Source organism: Tyto alba, unplaced genomic scaffold, assembly GCF_018691265.1.
Source record: "Tyto alba isolate M040663 unplaced genomic scaffold, T.alba_DEE_v4.0 Super-Scaffold_1, whole genome shotgun sequence".
NCBI classification, from domain to species: domain Eukaryota; kingdom Metazoa; phylum Chordata; class Aves; order Strigiformes; family Tytonidae; genus Tyto; species Tyto alba.
Genome location: NW_024881261.1, coordinates 3,384,269 through 3,407,491, shown reverse-complemented (window position 1 = coordinate 3,407,491; position 23,223 = coordinate 3,384,269). Strand labels below are relative to the sequence as shown.

At 38.6% G+C, this 23,223-nt stretch overlaps 1 protein-coding gene across 5 annotated transcripts in view; it reads left to right on the top strand.

Moving 5' to 3' along the window:
- The window catches only part of DOCK1 (dedicator of cytokinesis 1), a 316,081-nt gene that overhangs the window by 37,824 nt on the left and 255,034 nt on the right, over positions 1-23,223 (top strand). For 2 of the 5 annotated variants that reach the window (XM_042792609.1, XM_042792604.1), the window contains exons 7-19: positions 1,520-1,655; positions 3,034-3,191; positions 3,753-3,834; positions 4,271-4,406; positions 4,744-4,816; positions 7,352-7,431; positions 9,932-10,057; positions 11,472-11,596; positions 11,919-12,017; positions 13,196-13,268; positions 15,061-15,164; positions 15,633-15,816; positions 21,562-21,659. In XM_042792609.1, the coding sequence (XP_042648543.1) occupies positions 1,520-1,655; positions 3,034-3,191; positions 3,753-3,834; positions 4,271-4,406; positions 4,744-4,816; positions 7,352-7,431; positions 9,932-10,057; positions 11,472-11,596; positions 11,919-12,017; positions 13,196-13,268; positions 15,061-15,164; positions 15,633-15,816; positions 21,562-21,659 (1,474 nt within the window). Of the gene's footprint in view, positions 1-1,519; positions 1,656-3,033; positions 3,192-3,752; positions 3,835-4,270; positions 4,407-4,743; positions 4,817-7,288; positions 7,432-9,931; positions 10,058-11,471; positions 11,597-11,918; positions 12,018-13,195; positions 13,269-15,060; positions 15,165-15,632; positions 15,817-21,561; positions 21,660-23,223 lie in introns of all 5 variants that reach the window. The other 3 variants (XM_042792597.1, XM_042792594.1, XM_042792599.1) reach the window with 2 other exon arrangements.

Here is a 23,223-nt window from a genome sequence, read left to right as displayed (position 1 = left end):
AGAATCTAACTGGGACACTTAGGAAAAAAAATACAGGTTTTTTTCCAAGCGCCATTTGCAAGTTAAAGGATAAATCAAAGAAATTAAATCAAAGGAGTGTTTGCTTCTATTTATTTGACAGTCTCTGCAAAAGTTCTTGTTCTGTTGGTGGGTAGTAAGCTGGGTGATGAATCTTTCTCTGAATTTCAGAGTTACTTTTTGTTCTGGTCCAGGCAGGTGTCTCCTACGGAAGGACTTGGCTTTTGTTCGTCTGGGGGTGACGGTTACGATACAGGCGGTCGGTGGGTGTATCTCCTGCTGTGGCTGCTGTCCAGGAAACAGTAGTAGGGAGGAGCATGATGCTTTTGGCTGCTTCTCCGTTTGGTTTCAGTGATGAAACCATTTTTTCACTAGAAAAATTAATCCAGGAGCTTGGTGCTTCAGGGATGCTGGAGAGAGTTCTGTGATGACTGAGTCTGGTTAGAGTTTAGGAGGTGTTTCTCAATAAGCTGCTACCTTCAGAGTGATGTTCACCCACCTTTGAATCAATGCAGTGTAATTAATTGGAGGGGTTTGTATATCGAGGCTTTTTTCAACACCTCCAGGTTTCCCTCTTGTCAAGGAGGGGTTAGGAGTGATGCTCTAAGTACATGAAACACGTCTTCTGCCATAGCTCCTGTTCTTTTCAAGTGATTGCGGGTCATGGCCAAAGCAGACTTACTTTCTGGTAAACCATGAACCTGTGTGGCTCATCAGACACTGCAAGTTTGATTTAAGCTCATTGATCAAATGTATTTCAAAACCAAAGTTATAGCAGCTCCGTCATGAGAGGTGACTACAGAGTTAGAGGGAAATAGAGATGGTATGTATTGGAATGGAGGCGAGGAGGTCAGTCTTAGGGAAGATAGGTAGAGAAATGTAGATCAGCCTAGACCTGACCTTTTTTTAATCATTAGTTCTGCTGACAGCACTGTACTAACACTGAAAAATGGGAAAGTTCTTTCCTAAGACTGGAGTTGATTATGGCAGAAACCTCCTTCTCTGCAGAAGGTAATCATGGACGTTAACACCCCGCAGACAGAAATCTGGCTTCTGCTTTATTTAAAGGGAAACAACTTATGCCTTCTTGTATCCTGCAGGTTTTTGCTAAAACATAATATGCCTGCTTTGGAGGAGAATGTGGAGTGGGACAAAATGGACTGACCAGTTTGCATGTGGTGTGGCAGTAGTAGTTGTGTGTTCAAACTGTCAAAAGACAAAGTCTCTTGCAAATTTAGTTGTTTAAGAAATTACTACTCCAGCTGTTCTGCTATTTCACTTACATCGTTTTTTTCTGTGCTGTGGGAAGAAGCAACTTCCAGCCAGGGATGGTTATCTCCGGGGTTGGTGACATGTTAAATTGTTTTGTCAAGTATCAAATAATTTTTTTCCTACCGTATGTCAGGTGTGCATGACATTAATGTTAAACACTTGGCAGGTGTTTTTTAAGCATTTATTGGAGCATTGTTAATTCACAAGCATATTTTTTTGGTTTGTTTAGAATTCTTGATTTAGATCTGGTTGTTAGAGATGAAGATGGCAATATTTTGGACCCAGAGCAGACAAGCACGATTAGCCTTTTCAGAGCACATGAAATAGCTTCCAAGCAAGTTGAAGAGAGGCTACAGGAGGAAAAAGTAAGTTATACTATGCACTGTAGCTTTTCCCTTTGAAACGTAAGACTGTAAACTAACTAGGTAACTTATTTTTAGCATTGGCATGAAGAATTTGATACGTTTATGAAGAGTTATCGGGCTTAAACATTTTGGAAGAACTTGTATGTTTTAGGCTGTTTAATTGCCTTTCATCCTTTAAAGGGCTTAGTAGAATTTGTGGTTAAGACCTATATCAATAAGTTTACTACATTTGTATGTCAGTATCAGAGACGCATATGTACCAGGTTTGTATGTCAGGTTGTCATGAGAGCTTATTGTTGAGAATCAAGTAGAATAATACACTCGCTGTGTGTGTATGATTTCTCTAAGCCAATCCTGAAGATTGGTTGAAATAAAAGGGACAAATTTAAAGGCATTCTCAGACTTGATTAGGCATCATCTTTGCAATTCAAATCCTTAATCTTAAAAGGAAGAATATTTCTGTTGTAAGGAGTCCTGCCCATGTCAGCAGAAGTTAGTGGAGCATGGTGTTCCCGAGGAGTTGCTCACGAGTGCATTAGTACAACTTAATGAATTACTACGTCCTGTTGCGTTGTAATGGGCCATACACACCCTTGCAGCCCTTAGCAAATTTGGTGTAAAAATACACCAGTTTAAATGGGATTTAAACTATTAAGTTTTTGCAGCCCAAGTTGTTTCTTTGTCCCTGCCTCAGCCAGTTCCCTTTTTGTCCCATGTGCATTCCTCCCTTCTGCCTAGATAAAGTAGTTAGTGGGAAATTTTGGGAAGCTAAAGTCTGAGGGGTGGGTAACCTGTAGAAATGGCACTGTTTTCTCTCCTGTCTTTCTTGTCACTCTGTAATTGTTAGAAGAACATCAGACAAAGCAAAGAACAAGCTTCCTTTTTTTGGCTATATATTTTCAGATATATTTGGGGCTCTATCTCTTCCTCTATTTGTTTAGCTCTCTCTTTAATATGTGAACACATTTCCTTTTCTCCTTTGGGGTCTGTCTTCTTTTGGGGTCTGTCTTCTTTTGGGGTCTGTCTTCTTTTGGGGTCTGTCTTCTTTTGGGGTCTGTCTTCTTTTGGGGTCTGTCTTCTTTTGGGGTCTGTCTTCTTTTGGGGTCTGTCTTCTTTTGGGGTCTGTCTTCTTTTGGGGTCTGTCTTCTTTTGGGGTCTGTCTTCTTTTGGGGTCTGTCTTCTTTTGGGGTCTGTCTTCTTTTGGGGTCTGTCTTCTTTTGGGGTCTGTCTTCTTTTGGGGTCTGTCTTCTTTTGGGGTCTGTCTTCTTTTGGGGTCTGTCTTCTTTTGGGGTCTGTCTGTCTTTTTTTTTCCTTCAAGACAGATCCAGAAAATGCAAGGCCAACTTAAACTGAAGTTTCTTCTATTCTTGAATTACAGTCTCAGAAACAGAATATTGATATCAACAGACAAGCCAAATTTGCTGCCACTCCTTCATTTGCTTTATTTGTAAATTTAAAAAATGTGGTCTGTAAAATAGGAGAAGATGCCGAAGTCCTGATGTCTCTGTATGATCCACTGGAATCAAAATTTATCAGGTTAGTGTACGCCTGAGTGTACTGCCTAATCCGTTCTTACTCAGTTATAGTAGCAGGGTGAGAGGGCTTATGAAGGTCATATTTCTGTGAAAGGCATAGGACAGGGTCGTCTGGGAAGGAACAGTGCAGCAGCACTTTGTTGTCCTGTTCAGCACAGCATCGGGCAAGTGTCTTCACCTTGGGTAGGTTTTGGGGTCGTGCTGTTGCTCATCGCACTGTGCCTGTGGTACCCAGAGTGCAGAGCTTAAATGAGATGTGAACACACCTGCAAAGCTTTCCCCCCATGTGTAGCAGCAGCCTTGGCACTCATCTGAGAGTTCAATTTCTACGTGCCCTGCTTCCTTAAAGAAATTCTTACCTTTTGTTGCTGAGGAGTTGCTTTCTTTTTATAAATGATACACAGAAAGAGAAATGCCAGCTCTCCACTAAGTAAATATAAATTTGTTTAGGACGAGTAGATTGGATTTCAAATAGTCTTCTGTAAATACTGAAGTTGATTTTATATGCTTATGTTTAAGGAAGCCATTTAAACAGAAAGTCCTCAAAATATTGTTCTTTCAGTGAAAACTATTTGGTGCGATGGTCAAGCTGTGGACTCCCCAAAGATATAGACAGGTTGCATAACCTTCGAGCAGTGTTTACCGTAAGTGTGCGCGCTTGGTTCAGCTGGCAAATTTTAAAGCAATTGTTTCATATCTTGTGACTAACCGAAGAATGTAAACAACTGTATGTAAGCAGTGTAGAGTTACCTCTGCAGGTGATGAATCTGGGGAAGGCCTGCATGAAACGTTTTTCATAACTGACTGCTAAATATTCTCGCTACCTGGCTAAAACCAAAGTTGCTCTTAAGTTTTAACTTACTAGAAATGATTTGGCCTCCTAAGCAATTAATTTACACAGAAGTCAAGATAAGATTTTTAAGTACTATTACAAAAACTCCTTTACTCTGAGAAGAGTTTGCTCTGGTGCTAGAGTCTAGTAAGGGAAAAGCAAATGCTGAGCAGCAAATGTTCTGCCTAATAAAATAGAACTTGAAATTCAATTATTATATAGTAATCTGAAGAAACTACGATTTCTAGGACCTGGGCAGCAAAGACCTGAAAAGAGAGAAAATCAGTTTTGTCTGTCAGATTGTGCGAGTGGGCAGAATGGAGCTGAGAGACAACAACACGAGAAAACTAACCTCTGGGCTGCGGCGACCTTTTGGAGTAGCAGGTAACTGTGCACCATACCTGTCTATATCACCTTATGTTCTTGCATAGGAAGTTGCACGTGTGAAACTCCTGTGGGGTTGTATAAACACAAAATTGTTCCATGTTTAATCAGACTGATTGCTGCATTTACTGGAGCTTCCAGGACTTACGTTAGCGAGAGATGCCAAAGGTTATTTGCAGCATGATGTTATGCTATAGGAAAATTCTGAACTTGCACCGTTGATAACTCCATCTGTCTTCTGAGTCACCATTGCATCCAGTCCCCCAGGGTATTCCCTCAGCACCCCTCTTCCCATGTTGATCAATTAATTTAGTACACTTTTTTTTTTATTTTTCAGTAATGGATGTTACTGACATAATTAACGGAAAAGTTGACGATGAGGACAAACAGCACTTCATACCATTTCAACCGTAAGTTGGGGATAGTTTAAAGAACAAGCAGAAGTGAAAGAATTAAGATTTTAACTTTCATTTAAAAGAAAAAAAAAAACTTGACTGGAAGAAGTATAGATATTCTGAATTTAATTTATTTCAGTGTGATATTTTATCTTGAGTAGTACTTACTAATACTTGATAACTTCCCACTAGATGTAATAGCGATAGCCTCATCCCTATTTTTTTTCAGTCTTGAGCTTAAAGCATGCATCTCCAGTTTTTCAGTCTTGTTTTCTTTTTTGTTTAAACATGTCAGGGTGATAATGTGTAAGAAGTGAAATGCTTAAAATAGGTACATTGCTGGTTTAGCTCTGCCTGAGATTGAAGACCAGCATCGTTACCAACATCCACTGCATGTGACTTCTGTGAAATTCGTAAATGATAACATTTATCTTTTTCTTGGTAGCAGATATAATTTCATAGTAGGGGCCACGGTAATTGGAGTACAAACAAAAGTTGAGAGTTTGAAGGATGGCTTGATACACCTCCTGCAATATCTTCTCATAATTCAACTTTATTGTGTGAGACTTTTAATTTGGGTTGGATGGTAAGAGAGAGGGTGTCTGCTGCATGTACCTGTTACAGCTGGTCCACAGAATCAAGGAGACCAGTCTGCTGCATGGAGCTGGTCTTTACTTCTAGTCATCGAAGACTGCAGACCTTTCCACAGTGACTCTAAGGTTGCTGATACGGGGTTTGACAGATACTACTTTCAATAATGAAATTAACTAGTAGCAAATATGAAGTTGGTGCTCTTTAAGGTACGGCCATGTGTGAATTTAACATAAAATCAAAGATCAGTTTTGACTTCAAGCCACAAAATCATTTTAAGAAGTATGGGTTTAACCGCCTGAATTTTTGTGAATTATGTAGGTATGTGCAGAGAAGGTGCTTTTAGACGTAAAATATTATTAAAAAAGGGAATGTGTGGCAAATTCTCTTCCCTCCATAGTTCATATGTTGTTTTTTTTTAATTCCATGAAATGGGGAAAGGTAGAACAGATAAGTCAAATGTACATAAAATAGCAATGCTTAGTTTTCCCATTGTGTGAAATGTTAGACTGCCATCTGTTCAAAAAGGCGAAACATAGTTACGTTAACTGAATTCCTTGATTAATATACTAATGGATATCCAGGAGGTTTTTAATACAAAAAAAAAAAAAGATTGAAATAATATAATCTCCATTTAACTTCATTTTGGAAAATAGGCTTAATTCAGGAATCTCCTGTGGTTTGAAGATGCAGGGCTATCGAGAGGGTCGCGAGGTCTGCAGGCGCGGGTATGCCTCGTGTCTGAAATGGTTTCATTTGTATGCGGCAGTGTCGCTGGAGTGGTGTAGAGGGTGTTAATGCAGAAATCAGAAGTACAATTCCATTTTTCAAGGAAAACAGGGGTTTTTAGGGAAGAGTGTGTTCATGTTATGATTATTGTGTGGTAAACAATAGCAAGCTTATTTTTTAGTGAGTGTGGAAGTATGCAATGAAAATGAATCTTTGTATCAAAGTGGATGCTAATGGAACATCTAGTTTTCTGCTCCATTAACACTGATTTATTTTTTTCTGTATGTATAAATCAGCTTTTTGAAGAGATGTACAATGTGATTTCTTCTTTCCCCCCGTACTAAATTAAAACATTCTTCTGAAATAGTATATTCCAAAGAATATGAATAATGTGAAAACACGCGATGAATACTGGTGTCATTGTTTCCGACGTAGACTTAGGCTGTATATATGAGCCACATTTTTCTCCTCATCCCATGCTTTGCTTCTGTTGTACCACATGCAATTCTGTTTTCATATCTTTGTTTGTATTCACTCACTAGCCACCAACACAATGGCTGTCAAAAACACTTGGCGAGATTACTTAAATGACACTTAATGCTGCTGTTTATTTATAGTTTCCATCTTTTCATTTATTCATCAAGTTTAACAGAGTGTTTGGATTATCTGCTTTTCTTCTCCTATGCCATTTCTGTGAGATTTACAGTAGCTTTTCCTTCAGACGGTATGCACTGCTGCTTAACCTATAGAATGACAGAAGTGACCCTGGAGGTGTTGCAGGGCCAGTCTGCTATATACACATATATATATATATATATAAAAGAGAAAACTGCCTGTATAGGTTTGCATTGCTTAACAGAGGATTTTCAGGCGGGAAACATCCTTCCTGGCCTCACCAAGTGTTACTGGGGCCTGTGCATGCATGTCCCTGAAGGGAGAGGTAACAATGCAGGTGTGCTGTACTTCTCTGTGGTAGATCAGCATTCTTCTGATTAATGATCTTCCTCTGTCTTTCTTGTTACCTTTCCTGTCCTTTGTCTTGCGTTGACTAATATATACTCTTTGTCACAACTATGATATGATCTTGTGTGTTCCCTTTGTTACTGTGACTTCTGGTTTTCTGTGACCCTTTGTTTCCTGGTGTTGGTCGTCATGTGCATCCTCCAGGCTAGCGTTGGATGACGCCATTCGACACAAGCAGCTGAACATATCATCCCGTTTTTCACCCAGGGTGGCAGGGGAGAATGATTTCCTTCAGACTGTTATAAACAAAGTGATTGCTGCTAAAGAAGTTAACCACAAGGGTCAGGGTATGTACTGTTCTTTATATACACCGGTGTACCTAAAACTGCTCATCGCTCGATTTGCTATTTTAATTTTGGAATCAAGGGTGCATAATATTACCTTCACTTTGCTCACTGCTGTGTGGTAACAGAAAAGGTGTTTGCACAGTTTGTTCTCCCTCTTCCCCATCCTTCAGGACTCATTCTGCTGTTCCCCCCCTGCCTAAAACTTCCCTCCCCCCAGCGTTAACTCTACAGGTTGTCTGTCCTTTCTCTGTATTGCCCATCACTTGGACATCTTTCTTTTCTGTACTGGAAGTGACGTCTCAGGGAATCGACTCTCGTGTCCCTGAGCTGTGGGCTTTGGCCTCCTCACGTTGAAGGAAAGGTTATTTTCTTCCTTCCCTTCCTTCGTTTTCTTTTCCCACTTCTCAGCTGTGCTTGCAGCGTTTGGCTCCCTCTCAAGAAGACCAGGGCATTGCTCCTGCCAGCACCGCACCCGCCTGAGCTCAGAGGTGACAAGGACAGAGCTGGAGCACGGCAACCCCGCTGCTGCCCTTTCTTGGGGTGCTCGTGTCACTGCTCCTAACACAGCGTATGCTCCGCTGACGTGGAAATTCCAAAATCTGGGTGGTTTTGGGTTTTTTTTTGTGTGTGTCTGTATACAACACTTCATGATCAGAATGTATCTGCCAGTGAACTGAGCCTTCACACAACTCACTTCTTATTACTGTACTGGCCTCAGTGTTTTTTTTTGAGTCTGGATTAAGTGTTATGCAGGCTGATGCAGAGTTTCCACCAAACACTGTATGTGAAATATCTGTATCACTTACAGGGGGGATCTGCACAGTAGACCCAAGAAAAATTATGTGTCTGTGTATATATATATGATTATTTTTATATATACATTTATATTTGATTTTTACTAATTAATAACAAATCAAAATCTAAACAAGCTTTTTAAAAATTATCCACTAGCTAAAGAGGGAAACTTAGATCTTCTTTCCCACCCTGTTTTCACCTGCAGCCAATGTATATGGAGGAGGAGGGAAACATTTCAGCTGTTTTGATCCATTTCAGTTTTTTTCCCTAAGAAAGCACCCAAGCAAACAGAAGAGGATTGAGAGTTGTTGTTTAGCCAGTCAGTGTAGGTACGGTTACTGTTTAATGAAATAGCAGCTGTTAGAACCGTGTCTGGCAACAAGTCAGCATATAGCCTTTTTTTTTAAGAGATCTCAATCAAAAAGAAAGCTAGCTGCAAAATATATACAAAATGAATGTATATTTATTTGTGTGTGTAACAGGATAACCCACAATTTGGTTTCTAGATGACTGTGTTTTGGATATTTTCATAGATTTTACTTTTAGGATTTTCTTCTGCAAATTGTTGCTGTAATTATTTCATGCTTAAACTTGATTACCAGTCACTTTCCCAAAAGTAAGACTACTTTTTTTTTTTTTTTTAACTTTGTTATCTTTCTTTTGCTGTAACAAGTGTGCCTGATGTTAGTTGGCAAGCAGCAGCTTTTTAGTGGCTGCTTCTCCTACTGAAGAGAAAAATGTCAATGGTGTAAAGCTGATGCTGTAGATTCCTTTGTGCTCAGTGCAGTAAAAGCAACTTAGAGGGGTGGTGGTGATGAATCAATTCAGGGCATGTCTCTGCTGTTGGCGCTGCCTTTGTTGGCATCTTGATATTGGTTGGTTGTAATAGTAATACTGAAGTTTTTCCATTCAAATCAGCATTGCTTCTTCTCTTTCTTCCTGTGGAAGATAAACATTTCATTAGAAAGAGCTTGCGAGAGTTCAAAGGAGAGATACAAGCTCGAGGCAGTTCTGCTAATGGCTTAATAACTGTATTTCCACGAGACCCTTTCTGGAAGATTTCAGTGCTAAGAGAAGCCTGGTTCTGCGAGGAGGAGGGATCCTTCTCGGGTCACTCCAGCTTCGTGCCATGGGCACAGCAGGCTTGCCTGCCTTGTCACAGTCCAGGCTTCAGTAGCTCTGGCTGATAACCAAGCGTTTCCATCTCCCTGTCTTGCTCTCTTCTACATGGAGACCCGTTGTATTGAAGTTTTTAGACTGTGAATAAAATTTTTGGCTTTCACAAGCCCATGTGAGGGAAGCTACATGCATCTGTTTTTGAACACCTGCCTAACTCCTCCCTGCCAAGACGCCTTCTAGATGCTGCTGCAAAGTGCACAGTACAAAGGCCTGAGCCCTTATTTTGCCTAGATCTCCAATTTCCCAGGTTTTTTTATTAGCCAGTCAGCTTCCAGGTGAGGATTTTATACAGTTTTCCAGAAAGTCTGATATAATCAGACGTGCTTATGTGTGCTGCACTCATGTTTCTGCTTGAAGCTGTGGAGGTTTTTTTTGAGTGTTCTAAAATACTTTGTAAAGTGTATTTTTTGTAAATGAAGAGCAGTTACAGTAATGCATGTTCTTACATTTTAGAATGTGTAAAAATAAATCTTCAGTAACTAGAGAAAAACCCACCGGTTTTATAATTGTGGTTTTTATGCAACAGGTTTGTGGGTGACTTTGAAACTTCTTCCAGGAGATATTCATCAGATTAGGAAAGAGTTTCCACACTTAGTGGATAGGTCAACAGCCGTGGCTCGGAAGATGGGGTTTCCTGAGATTATTATGCCTGGTAAGCCATTGTGTGAATTAATGCTGCTTTGTTATATTTTAACCATCTTTAAATATCTGTATGTACGGAAGCTTTGGGGACAAAAAACCCAGATGAATTTATGGTATACATTAACAAAGGATTTTGTCTCATTTAAAAAAAAAAACCAACCTAAAATATTTTACTAATACCTGCCACATGTGCTGCATCAATAAATAAAACTTAAGAAGCCTTCCACCCCAAAATATATGATGTCACAGTGACAGTGGAAATTCTTCTCTTTTTCCAGTGAAGTAAAATGTATACGAAGTACACATTTCCTATTATCTCCTTAGCAGGGGCAGCAACTTGCGTCTCCTGATGAATCCAAACTAGAGAGATTTTTCAGAAGAACAGTGTTAATTTAGAGATCTGAAAAGTCTCTTATGTTTTGTACTAGATTTGGATAACGTATTTGAAAGAAAGCCATATTGTCTGTTTTTAATACATATATTCCATGGATCTTCAATTCTGATGTTTACAGAAAAAAACCTCAAAGCATTGGTGCTTCTCAAAATGAAAACTGCCATAAGCAACAAACTACAGAAAAAACCCCGCACTGTCCTTTTCAGATTGATGGGCTCTGGAGGATCCATTAGATATTTTCAAACCCCATCCCAGTTCCAGCTCTCCCTGTGGTTGCTGAGTCTGTGCTTGTCAGATATTTTGCTATATATGCAGTATGGTGTAAGTGCCTCAGCGCCTCTGCTTGTCATGATTGTATGCTGGCATGTAAACCATCTGCCTCATGTAGTTACTGGAAGTCCCCTGTTTCCCCAGTTCATTTTCAAAATTTCAGTTGAATTGGGGTGTAGTTGAAGAGGATTTTAAGATATAAAGCTAAATACAACTCTCCCCCGCAACCCCGAAGCCAGCAAGAATATCAAACCACTTCCTTATGTAACAAGTTAAACAGACCTCTACAGGCTGTTTAAATATTTTTAAATTGCAAAATATCTGTGTATGGGATAAAGTAATGACTGTGTTAAAACTCGTAGTTTCAAATTGAAGTGAAAGAAGTTGTGTTTAAAAAACAAAAACAAAAAAAAAAAAAAGGTGGAACTGAGGTGTTTGAGTGATACGGTGCATACACTTTATGATGTGGTATTCTTTCAGTCTGGAAATAATGTCTGGGTGGTTTTTTTTTGTTAGATTCAACTTGCTGCACTATGAGTTGATAGTTTAGACTTCAGAAGTCTTACCACAATTTTAGCTAAACAGCTGTTTTCAGTACTATTCGTTTTGAATATTGCAGATACTGTGGCTTTTAAATGTTTTGCCGTGTGCATGTATGATTGCTGTTACTAAAATCTGCTGGTTGTTTATATATCATTGGTTTCACAAATCAATAGGTATACTGTAAAAGTTACTAAGAACTTTGTACTATTTCTTTTAGGTGATGTTCGTAATGACATCTATGTAACATTGGTTCAGGGAGATTTTGACAAAGGCAGCAAAACAACAGCAAAGAATGTAGAAGTTACAGTATCTGTTTATGATGAAGATGGCAAAAGATTAGAGGTATTAAAGCATTCAATGTATTTTTTTTTTTTTTTTTAGTTTTGATACATATCTGTAAGTCTTTTCAATAGCTTCCTCTATATTTGTCAACTGAAGTCCCTGTTTTTATGTACAACAAAACTTTCACCTCTGTCATAACTAAATACATCTCGTCATATCAGTTCCTGCACTTTGATACTAATTTCATGAGGAACTCTGAGCATGGGCTGTCCTGTCTTATTTTGACCTGCTTCACTAATGATTTTTTGTTGATGTTTATTTGAATGAAAAAGTGGAGTTTAAGATAGACATAAACATTTTCTCTTTTGTTTGTGTTTGCAAGAGTGTTATTTTTCCTGGCGCTGGTGATGAAGCCATCTCGGAGTACAAGTCAGTAATATATTACCAAGTAAAGCAGCCTCGCTGGTTTGAGACTGTAAAGGTATATAAACTGTTACAATAACTTCTGTGTGGGATAATATGCAATTAATATAGATTTCAGCGGAAAGCCTTGAGAAACAAAACTAGGGAAAGTCAATGCTTGTGATCGTGTTTAGCAGGACAAAAAGAATAGCTCGACTAAGGAAGTCTTTTAGAGACTGCTGGAAAATAGATTTGACTTTTATTGCATAATGAATTTTATTTCATCCTTTTGGTCAAGAGAACTGTTACAAGGGCACTCCAACACTTGTTTAGAAATAGCTTTCTCTGATTTCCATGGAGCTGACCTAGAGGAGCAGGATATATTAAGGTTAAAACAAAATTGCCACAGTGTTGAACTCATCTGTGTTTTGGGATCTGGCTGATTGTCCTTTAAGCTTGCTGAATTTGCTTGGGTAATAACATTTTAGCTTAAATGCCAAGTTTTAATATTACAGAGGAGGCTGGCTGATGTTAGCTTTATAAAATATATACTGTTTAGCTGTAGTCAGTGGGAACAGTATATTTGTACTGAGAAGGGACTTAGAGCTACTCCCTGCACTGTCATTTTAAGTCCAAAGGTGCTGCTGTTGCACCTGTAGACAGTGGCTGCTAGGGAATGGCAGAAACCTAGACATGGTGTTGGGGAACAATGTACTGCACAGAGCCTGAACGTGGGTGTAATTTAAGAAAATACTACGTCTGTAGCAAAAATATTGGGGGAGAAGAGCAGTGGTTACATCTCTGCACATTGGCTACGTGGGGATCGGAGATAACACTGACAGTAAATGTGGTACAAGTGTTGCGTAGATAATAGATATGTTAAGAATTTTTACTTTGCTGTTGTTGATAATCAGATTCATCTCTACCAGTCAAACTCAAGAGGGGCTCATTCCTGAGCTGGGGAGAATGGTCAGGGAGGCTTTGAGCTTACAGCCCATCATATGAAATTGCAGATCTTGTGGGGTAACTTAACAGGCTTGCTTTGCTCCTTCTCTCTTTCTCGGTGCAAGAATTGGTGATTTTCCTGGGGAATCTGTGACCTTTCAAGGTCTTCTGTGGCAAAATGAAGCTGGTACTTTTGCAAGTGCCAAGCATATTGTTGAGAGATGTCCACATGAGATTTGGTAGTGGTTGCTGATGTTTGAAGATCCTGTACTGACTGTTTTCTTTCTTTGTCCTCTTCCCCAATACGTGAAGGTCGCAATCCCTATCGAAGATGTGAACCGCAGTCATTTAAGGTTCACATTCCGTCATAGATCATCACAGGACTGTAAGTAATTCAGCCTTTTCATTACGGTTCTTGTCGGTGTCTGGTGCCAAAATCTGCTGAAACAGGCATAATGCTCCTAATCTGTAATTCACCATTATAATTGCTTTCAGTGTGCAGATAACTTTTTTTACCTGATTGTTTTATGTTAGCATCTCAGCTTCTTTTGCCCTTTACATCTTTTTCACTCTTAGCTATTGATATCAAGTTTTCCCTTTCTTGCCCAGTTATTTCTCCAAGTCAAATAAAAGGGCTAGTGAATAAAGCTTTCAGTCAGTGACTGGAAGGGTCTGTGGTAGTATATACCTTAGAGTAGGTGTGTAGGGAGTAGTAAAGATACTTAACAACCCTATGTGTGAAATGGGAGTGTGAAAGAGTTTACAGTAGGCTTAGCATCAGTAGTTGAAGACTTAGCTGTTAAGAGCCTTTGTTTCTGCTTCTGGTTCTCAGACTGACTTGTGGTTGTTTTGAAGTAATTTTTGTCTCAAAGATATTTGAGAGCTTGTGGTTTTCCTTGGCTTTCCTGTAATGTTGCTGGCAGCTGAGATGATTTGAACTGTTGAGGATCAGATCAAGACAGCTAGACATCTTCCATTTGTCAACAGTTGTTTTGCAGTAAAGTTTGGGGATTTCTTCGTTGTGATAATGTGCTTTCTATATAGTGATTACAAGGGCTGGTTCTTTTGATAGGAAAGCCTTCCTAAATCTGCAGCAAAATTTTTTGTTGTAGAACAAATGTGTAGACAAAAGTATTCATGGGGAAGTGTCCACTGTATGCATTTTAAGATGTGTAATATTAATGTATATTATGTGTGTAATATACACTACATTACCCCATAGTGGTTATTTAATTGAAGCTGTATATTTTGCAAATTGGTTATTAATAAAAGATTTACTTAGTTTAGAGAATGATACTTGCTAATGAAAAAAATATACTGAAAAGCAGGGTCATCAGTGTCAAAATTACAATTGTGCGCTATAGATTACTAGAGTGAGAAATACTTTTAAGATGACTCAAAGATTTAGGTTGGCCATGGCTTAAATATTAAATAGAGGCCGTGCCTTAGGCCTGCAAGGCTTTTTCATGGGCTCCTTGAGCTATCTCAAGTTGATTTGCACTTTCATGCTAGTTTTACTTCTTAACTTACTTTGTGATTTCTACTTGCCCTGTTGCTTTGTTTTTACTTAGCTTCTGATAATAGATTTTGAACAATGAGAGCAAACTGCATGCATTTTCTAGTACATGTTCGTTGTAGAGTGGGTCAGCTTTCAGATATTTAGGCACTTCATCTGTGGTTATGGATCCAGTTTCTGTTCTAGTTCTAATTGTCCCTCTCCAAATGATAGAGCCCTGATGAGATCCTCAGTGCTGGTCTTTAAATCATTATTCTAGGTACCAAGCACTACCGTTCTTCTAACTCCTAAAAACCTGGATGTTATAAATGCATCAAATTTCTGTTTTGGTTTTAAAATTTAAAATTGTAAAATTTTGCCTTAGTCCAGCTTTCTAAAACAACAGACAGAATATAGAAGCATTAAACATCTAGTTACTGTTGGTGTGGTCAGATTCTTACACATTTATTTTGCATTGTTTTGGTTCTGTCTTGCGTTTAGAAGACTCTCTTAATCTCTTGTACACTTTCTCCAACTAAGAATTTTTACTATGTTCATTCATTTACAGGTTATCCATGTTTCTGAGATTTAGGTGAACCGTCTGTCTAAGTATCAAATACTTAATTATGCGGTGTTTTCTTTTTTTGCGTGTTTGTATATTTTTTTTTTTTTTTCACAACAGCCAAAGATAAATCTGAGAAAATATTTGCCCTAGCATTTGTGAAGCTCATGAGATATGATGGAACAACTTTGAGAGATGGAGAACATGACCTTATAGTTTACAAGGTAGAATTTTGATATACTTCAGTCTTTCCATAGTGGCTAGCTCAGCTGACTGACACTGAGTGAATTACTGTTACAGAACTGCACAGAAAAATGTTTTGTAGACTATTCTGTTAGATCAAGCAACTAAATAGCAAGTACTGTGCAATTTGTGTATTTGGCAGATTCTTAAACCTTAAATATGTTTTGCCAGGGATGTTTTAATTTCAAATGCACTTGTTACTGAGTTTCATTATAAGATGTGGATTTTCATGGCTGGGAAAAGTTGCTTCTGCAGCCCTTTATCACATCTTGGCTCTAATCTGTAGACAGCTTAGTGCTAAATTACTGTTGTTAAAGACTCATTGGATAGCTCCAATGCTGGAGCAAACCTGAGCAAATCCAGTGTAAATAATAAAATTTTATTATCACTAAGGTTTTTTACTAGATATTTTTGAATTGTTTCATGTTGTATTTAAAACACCACTGTAGGCAGAAGCAAAGAAACTGGAGGATGCCTCGACATATTTAAGTCTTCCATCCACTAAAATAGAATTGGAGGAGAAGGGGCACTCTGCAACTGGGAAGAGCATGCAGAACCTCGGAAGCTGCACCATCAGCAAAGACTCTTTCCAGATTTCTACTCTAGTTTGTTCAACAAAACTTACCCAGAACGGTAAGCTCAAAGAACTGCTGGTGCTTCAGCTCCTCGTGATTGGAGTGGGGTTGTATGTACTGACTTTCCTGACTTCTCTGACCCCCTTCTGCTGTGGAAGGATAGTGGGTTGTTTGCCACGGAGTCTTGGATTAAAGTGTCTGGATGCAGGAAAAGCATCTACCAAGTGTGTGTCCTATCCACCCTTCTCTCTGCCCGCAGGCTTTGTTTTGCTTTAGAGCAGTACATGTCTCTTAAGAAACCAGAAGAATCCAGAGTTAAGTGGAAGCAGGAATATTGTTTGCAGTTTAGTTGAGACTTTTATACTGAAGTACACTGAAAACAGGCGCTGGGGCGTTTTACTTCTCTGTGGGTGTGAATAATAGCACTAAGGAAGAGGATGAGTTTGCTTTCAAGAGTAGGTGATGTCATGGCTCTGCTCCCAAATAAGCTGTTTTATGTTATTTCCACGGTGCAATATCCATATCTTATGTCTGAAGAATGCTCTGATGTTTTCTTGTGCTGAGCAGAAGGGATGTGAGCATGGGAATGGAGGTCACTCCCATGTTCACGCATCTACCCATGAACACAGAACACCAGGCACGGAGTTGGTATATTTTGTTCCTTTAAAAACATGCCTTATATACATTTTTCATGTGTATTTATCAGCTGGCTGACTGCATCTAAAGGCTGTGGAAAGTAGAGCTGATGGCAGCCACCAAAGCAAATATTTCACATTTCCAGACTGTGCACTCTCTGTAATTTTTGCGCTTCGTTGCCATGGAGCGGTCCCTTGTTCTCTTCGCTGCACCAGAAGTAGACTCGGGAGTGTGGGTGGGTCACTGAGATGTGAGTGAGTCATGCCAGGGAAAGGGATCGTTCCGTCCTGACTCAGGAGAAGGGAGGGCTCGGTTCGAATAGATCTGTCGGGAGTTGAGGTTGTGGCTGAGGAGGGTTTGGGACAGGGGGTGGGTGGGAATAATGATTGGATTGTCACATTAATGAGTTCTCCTCTGTCCAGGGGGAAAGTTACTACTCTGGGACGACTTCGTAGTCAACTCATCATTTTATTGCAGTGTTTTTCAGTGGCATCTCTGTTACAGCACGTCCTAGGTGTTTCATATTCTGAGCACATCAGATTCACTGCAGTCTGGCAGTCTTATAGCCTAAGAGGGTGTTTAGCAAAATATTGGGAAATGATTCTGGAATTTCATAGCAAAGATGGGATCATAGCTCAACAGTAAGACAGTGGTTTTGGGGTTTTGTAGAACACAGAAACCAGCACATGGAATTGAGCTGCTTTTTGTTTGTGATATTAATTTTTTTTTTTTTTTCCTCAGTCTTACCTAGTGCATTAGTAGTTAGAAATCTTTCATGGTGATCAGTATATTGACGTTGCTTTCACAGAACTATTATTAAAATTAAGTCAGCATTGTTTCATGCTTAACTTAAATATAATTTGCTTTGAACTTCTGATCTTTATTTAACATTACTGTTTATTATGTTGCCTGTGAGACTTTTTCTTAAAGTTGCCAAAGCCTTTTCTCTTTCTGCAAATTTTGTTATTAAACAAGATCACCATGTATCCTTAAGCAATTTAAAAAAGAAACAAAAAAATTTCATCACTGAATTCCTCCCTCAGGTATCATTTTTCACCTAAAAATTAGCAATGCCATTCAGATTATAGTTTATGAAGCTGATTTTAACTTCTGTAAAAGTGTTAGTTAATACTCTACCTTTATTAAAAATTAAGTAAAAATCCATGATTGTCCTCATTTACCAAAACGTTGAGCTACAACGTAACTTTCCCCTATAATAGTTCTTTCTTCATCCTCCATAAGTATCTTAAAGCCAATTCTGAGACTTATTTTTAGTAATTCTGAAAGTATGCCAATAAATCATACGGCACTTTCTGCATTGTATTTGATGTTTCAGACTATCATTTTGTATATAAGCTCTTTGAACGCTCATTTGACTTCAGTTCTTTGTGAACTGTAAACTATTAAAGTTGCTTTTCTGTTAGTAATTGATGTCCGTAACATCTGAAAAGTCTCCAAAATAGCAATCTCGGCCACTGGTAAGACTTCAGCTGTTTTCTTTGAGAGAAAGTAATAGTATGAAGTATCCCCTTAGTGTTTTAGCAGTTATTAGTGATTTGTGGCAGAATATACTGTAGCAACACGTTTCCTGGTTTCCCGGCCTCTTTTTAGGTTTTGCGTTTAATTTTGGGGAAGAATAGCGATGTAAACCAAAGAGGAGGACTGTCTGAAAACAAGGAAAACACCCCCAACCTCCTCGGGAATCAGTGGCACTGGGTCCTCCACCTTCTCTAGGGACTGGTTGACTCTTCGATACCTCACCTTGCTATCATTTGTCTTCTGGGGCACTGAATGCATCAGCAGACACCCAAGTTTGTGTTGGTTTGGTTTTTTTTTGTTTGTTTTGTTTTGTTTTGTTTGTTTTTTTTTTTTTTTTTTTTTTTGTTTCAATTGGTTTTCTTTGGTTATGTTTGGGTTCTTTTAAAGTCAGGAGTAGGAAACTTGATCCCATATGGTATGGGATATCTGCTTGCAGTTGATAACATCTCAGTAGCTCTCTCTGGGGTGGGAAATGTTGGGCCTTCTGTTCTAAAGGTAAATAGATATCAAGGTCTGTTTTGAATCTGTTCCTGACATCACGCCCAAGTCAGGATTGTGTGTTGATTTTCATTTGCCTTTTTCTGGGTAGCCTATTGAGCTGTGACAAACTGAGGTTGTCTTTTCTCCTGCATCAACAAGGCAGTTTTGGTATTTGCATCTTCCTTTTCTGTCAGCTGGAAGCTGGAGATACGAGGAAGTACAGAAGAAGGGGCAAAATGGCATTAAAAGTGACACCCCCCTCTATGCGAAGACTGCTGGTGGATAGTAAATCTTACCAGTGTCTCTCACAGGACTATCGAGATAGATGTCCTTTAATTATCAGGGTGATGGGAACAGAACTGAAGTTGTGTTAATGGGCTTGCTGGAAAATTCTTCTGATCACCAATAGCCAAGAGCTGTCTAGTGATCTGTGTGTTTGCTGTTGTGAAGCATCCAGGGTACCTGTAAGACTTATTCAAAGTATTTCCATGTTTTCTTTCCTGCCTGAAGGACCCAAACCTCTAGATAATAGTGACTGTTACAGATTGGAGTCAGGACATTGAGGAAACAAGGAGACTGGGATTTCAGAAAACAGTTGAGAGGAATTTTAGTTAGTTATTCAACACAATCGATAATTTAGAGGAAAAAAAAAAGGCAATACACGTGATACGACAAATTGAGGTGCTACAGTGGCATAAAAATTAAGACATAAATAAAGAATTAAAATGAAACAAGTCATAAAGAGCAGAGAATCAAATGCTAAAAGTCTAGAGGGAAGATTATTTCAAATAACACATGAAAATTTGAGTTAAAATATTATCTAACTTCGATTCAGTGACTGGGCTTTGAGAAATGTTTGGGTGTCTCTATAGGGAAACCTTTGCATAGATCCAGGTCAAAGAAGGCATATAACCAGGACGTTGGACCATTTGCTCCCAATTGCTAAATACGATGTAAAAGAAAAATCTTTATATGTAGTCATTATAATAATAAATAACCCAAATAAAGTCGCTGCTGGCTACTTGGCAAGTTAGATGTTTGTCCTAACCTTTTGCAATTGAAAATCCTCATTCTGTCTTCTTCCTCTGATGTTTTCTGATCACATAAATTTCACTTGACCTAGACTGACTACAATATTGCTATTTACTATTGCTGCTACTACTGATACTATTACAATTAGGCTAAAATACTGTTTTATCCTGTTCTTATTGTATTATTTTATACCTAGATTTACTAGAAGAGTAGGATTAACTGACCAGCTGGTACTTGCTGGGATTAATGCTTGCAGTAAGAGAGAGAATGCACATTTTTACTGTACATTGTAACTTATTCTCCTCTTTCTGGTAGTTGAACTGCATTGACATTTCTGTTCACCTATGTATATTCATTTAGCACTTGCTGTGTCATCATAATAAGTGTGGATTTGTGTTTTTTTTTTTTTTTTTTTTGAGGCGATGCATGATGCCATTCAAAGATAGTCTGTGGGCTGGCTTTTGTTCAGATCGTTTCTTTTGTCAAGCTGGTGCCTTTTCAGAAGTCAGACTGACACCAAAGTCAGTGGTGGAAAGCTGATATAAACATATTCTTGCAACACTTTGGATAGCTCATGGAGGCATCTTTATTTTTCTCCCAGAAGTAATTTTTCTGTTAATGTTGAGTCCCTAAGATTTTGGTTTCAGCCTATAGACTTGTAGGATATAATAAAAAGATAAAATTTTAAAAAATTGGGGCTTGGAATGTTCAAAGCTAGAATGTAGTAAAATGCTCTTCTACTCCCAAAGAGATGCTAAGGAGACTTGGTTTGAGTGTTTTTTCAGAGGGGAATCTCACCCAAGGAGAACTGCAGTCTATTCCACCAGAAGTAATCTTATTTCTTGCTTAGAATGAAAGATCTTGGGGAAAGTATAGCAGCTGCTCTGGGTGTTTGCATAGAATTTCCAGAATATACTCTGCAGATGCATGCCTTGATAAACATTTTGTTGGTTGCTTTGAAAGTTTGAATAAAAGAAGCGAGGGGGTATTGCTGCCTTTCCAAAGGGAGAAGCTGCCTGTCCTTTAAGAGAGTTACGTTGGACAGAATTCACATAATATTAACCGTAGTGGGGTGGGTAATGTACAGGAGTAATCCAGTGGCTAAACTGAAGGTAGATAGTCTTTAAAATCTTCTATTTGTGTCTCTTTGGGGGGCTTCTACTGAGGATGACTCACAGGTAGTTTTTGTGCTGAAAACTGACTTTTAATGGGGCAGGGAAGAATTTTCCTCTGGTGCTAGTTTGGCTAAGGCAGGACAAGCCCAGGGTTTTGGGTTTGTGGGCAGGTCAGGTTGCATTTTAACAGATGCTTGGGTGGGTTTCACTTACTGGTGCTCCAGTGGGGGTGGTTAAGATTTACTAGTGTGCTTATTTGCAGGGGAACCCCAATTGCGAGTTCCTTGGGGGAACTTTTCCTTAAAGGAAACTGAAAAATAGTGTTGTGGATCTTTATGGCTAATGAAAATGAGCTTGCCTTCTGTATTCCCTTATTTATCAGCGAATCCTGCAATGACACAGTCTAAATAGCGGGATGTAGAATTTGGGGACAAAACCATTAGACTTTGATTTGTTTCGTGATCTGATCTGTACCCTAGCTCTCCATCACTTGGAAATAACCAAGCAATTTGGGCATTATGAGTTATTAAGCAGATAGCTTTCCACTGAATTAGCTTAGTTTTCAACTGTTTGCCTTGCATTGTGCCTTATTTTCTTTTCAGTTTATTCAGTGAGAGCAAAGAAGCTAGAAACATAATGCAGGAAGAGTCACGGCCCCGTAGATATGACTGTGTTGGTGGCTGAGTAATTTCATTTTGGCATATTTTCCTAAACACACAACTGTTGTGTACAACAAATTAAAACTGAGAGATCAGACTTTCTTGGCCTAGATTTTAATGCTGACATTGCAAAAGCAGGCTGCTTTTTTGAAAGCCTTTCAGAGTTCTTCCATGATAGAAGTATTGTACTAAGTTTCTGCAGTGTCAGAGACTTTCTAGAAATATGTTGTTGTGCAGTGGAAACGGCTGAATTCAGGAAGTAAACCTATTTGTCCTAAACAGTTACTGAATGTGAGTGAAAGTATATGTTCTGTATGATATAATGGTTGTTCTTATTCCTAGTTGATCTCTTGGGACTTCTGAAATGGCGATCTAACACAAACCTGTTGCAGCAGAATTTGAAGCAGCTGATGAAAGTCGATGGTGGTGAAGTGGTTAAGGTAACAAGCTAACTTCTTTAAAAGTGAATTTGGTATAATAATTTGGCTGAATCCCGTGTTTTCAGGTATTCATACGTTGTTTTGTTCCCTGCCCCCCTCCCACCTCACTGCACACACTTGCACATTAAATTGTAACCAGGTATCTCTTAGCCTTCAGGATGCTAATGCCCTTCTCCCTGCCCTCAAAGAACATTTTGGCTGTTGAGTACTGCTAGAACACATGTAAAATGCACATTTCTGAAAAAGTAGGGTTTTTTTTTAGCAGTTCAGTGAATTTTTATATACAGATACATGGAGGCAAAGGGTGTTTTTTCTTTGCAAGATTAGAACATCTTCGAATTCGTACATGGTGATACTAAATGTATTTTTAATACGTGGATGTGGAATGCAGTCCTACTCTGTGCTGCTGATACTTTTTAAAAAAAATAACTTTTGAAAATACTTAGGTGAGCCAAGTCTTTTACATTTGCCAAGGCCACTGAGTGGTTGTAGAGACCTATATAAAGACTTACATAAAGATTTAGCTGTGGAAAAGAGTAGGCTGGGACTTTATTGAGTGTGTTGTAATAAATCAAATCCAAAAGAGCGTCAAAAGATGTAGTGTATGGGGGACAGATGACCTTCAAGGGCCTGTCGTGTTGTTTCTTTATTCGGTGGATTTTAATTTGGTTCATAGAAACATAATGAATGCCTCATCTTGGAGTAACTTAAAACATTGGAGAATGCTGATATTACTGTTTGAGTAGGATGAAATTAGTATCTCATATGATTTGTTTTTCAGGAAAGTTCTACCTGCTGCTATTTTGTAGTGGATCATTTGATAGCTAAAGGTTGACATTGATACTTCTGCCAAGCATTGTCATTGTTCTGTCGCTTGTAATTTTCCCTCTTCTCCATGCACTGTTGCAGGACACACATGAAATGATACTCCCTTCTCCCTATTGCATACGGATCTGATTGGAACTTGATTTAGGCATAGAGCAGAAGAGTGAATGTTTAAATTAGCTATCTTTACCATTTTTATTCTGTTTTTTTTAGATGACCACTGTTTAAGTTATCCATCTGTTACTGCCATGTTCAGAAAAATCTTTGTGTAGACTGCTCTGTTGCACGTTTGTAATATCTAGTTTGTAACTGCTCCTTTCTTTCAGCTTTTTTTGTCCTTCATGTTTTTTAAATATGATGCATGGTACAGTTTATGTATATTTTCAAAATGTAATGTGTTTTATCACATCTATAACTTTTCTGTTAAACTACTTCTGTTTTCTAAAAACCGCAGTAAAATGTCTCTGCCTACTGGTGTTCATTTCTTGCTAAGTAGAGATCAGCCAAGATACTCATTCTGTGATTGACTGTTTCATAGCGTATGGAAACTGTAAATGTTATCTCCCTTGAACAGAGGCTCTGATTCCATTTGTGCATAGAGTCTATAGGATATGAGAAATGTATTCTAATAGTCTAGAGATTATTCATACTAGCTCCCTACTTGAGAAATGTTTTCTTGCCACTTTATACAACAAAAGCATCTATCCTATATTCTTCTTGCTGTTACATGAAGTCCCTG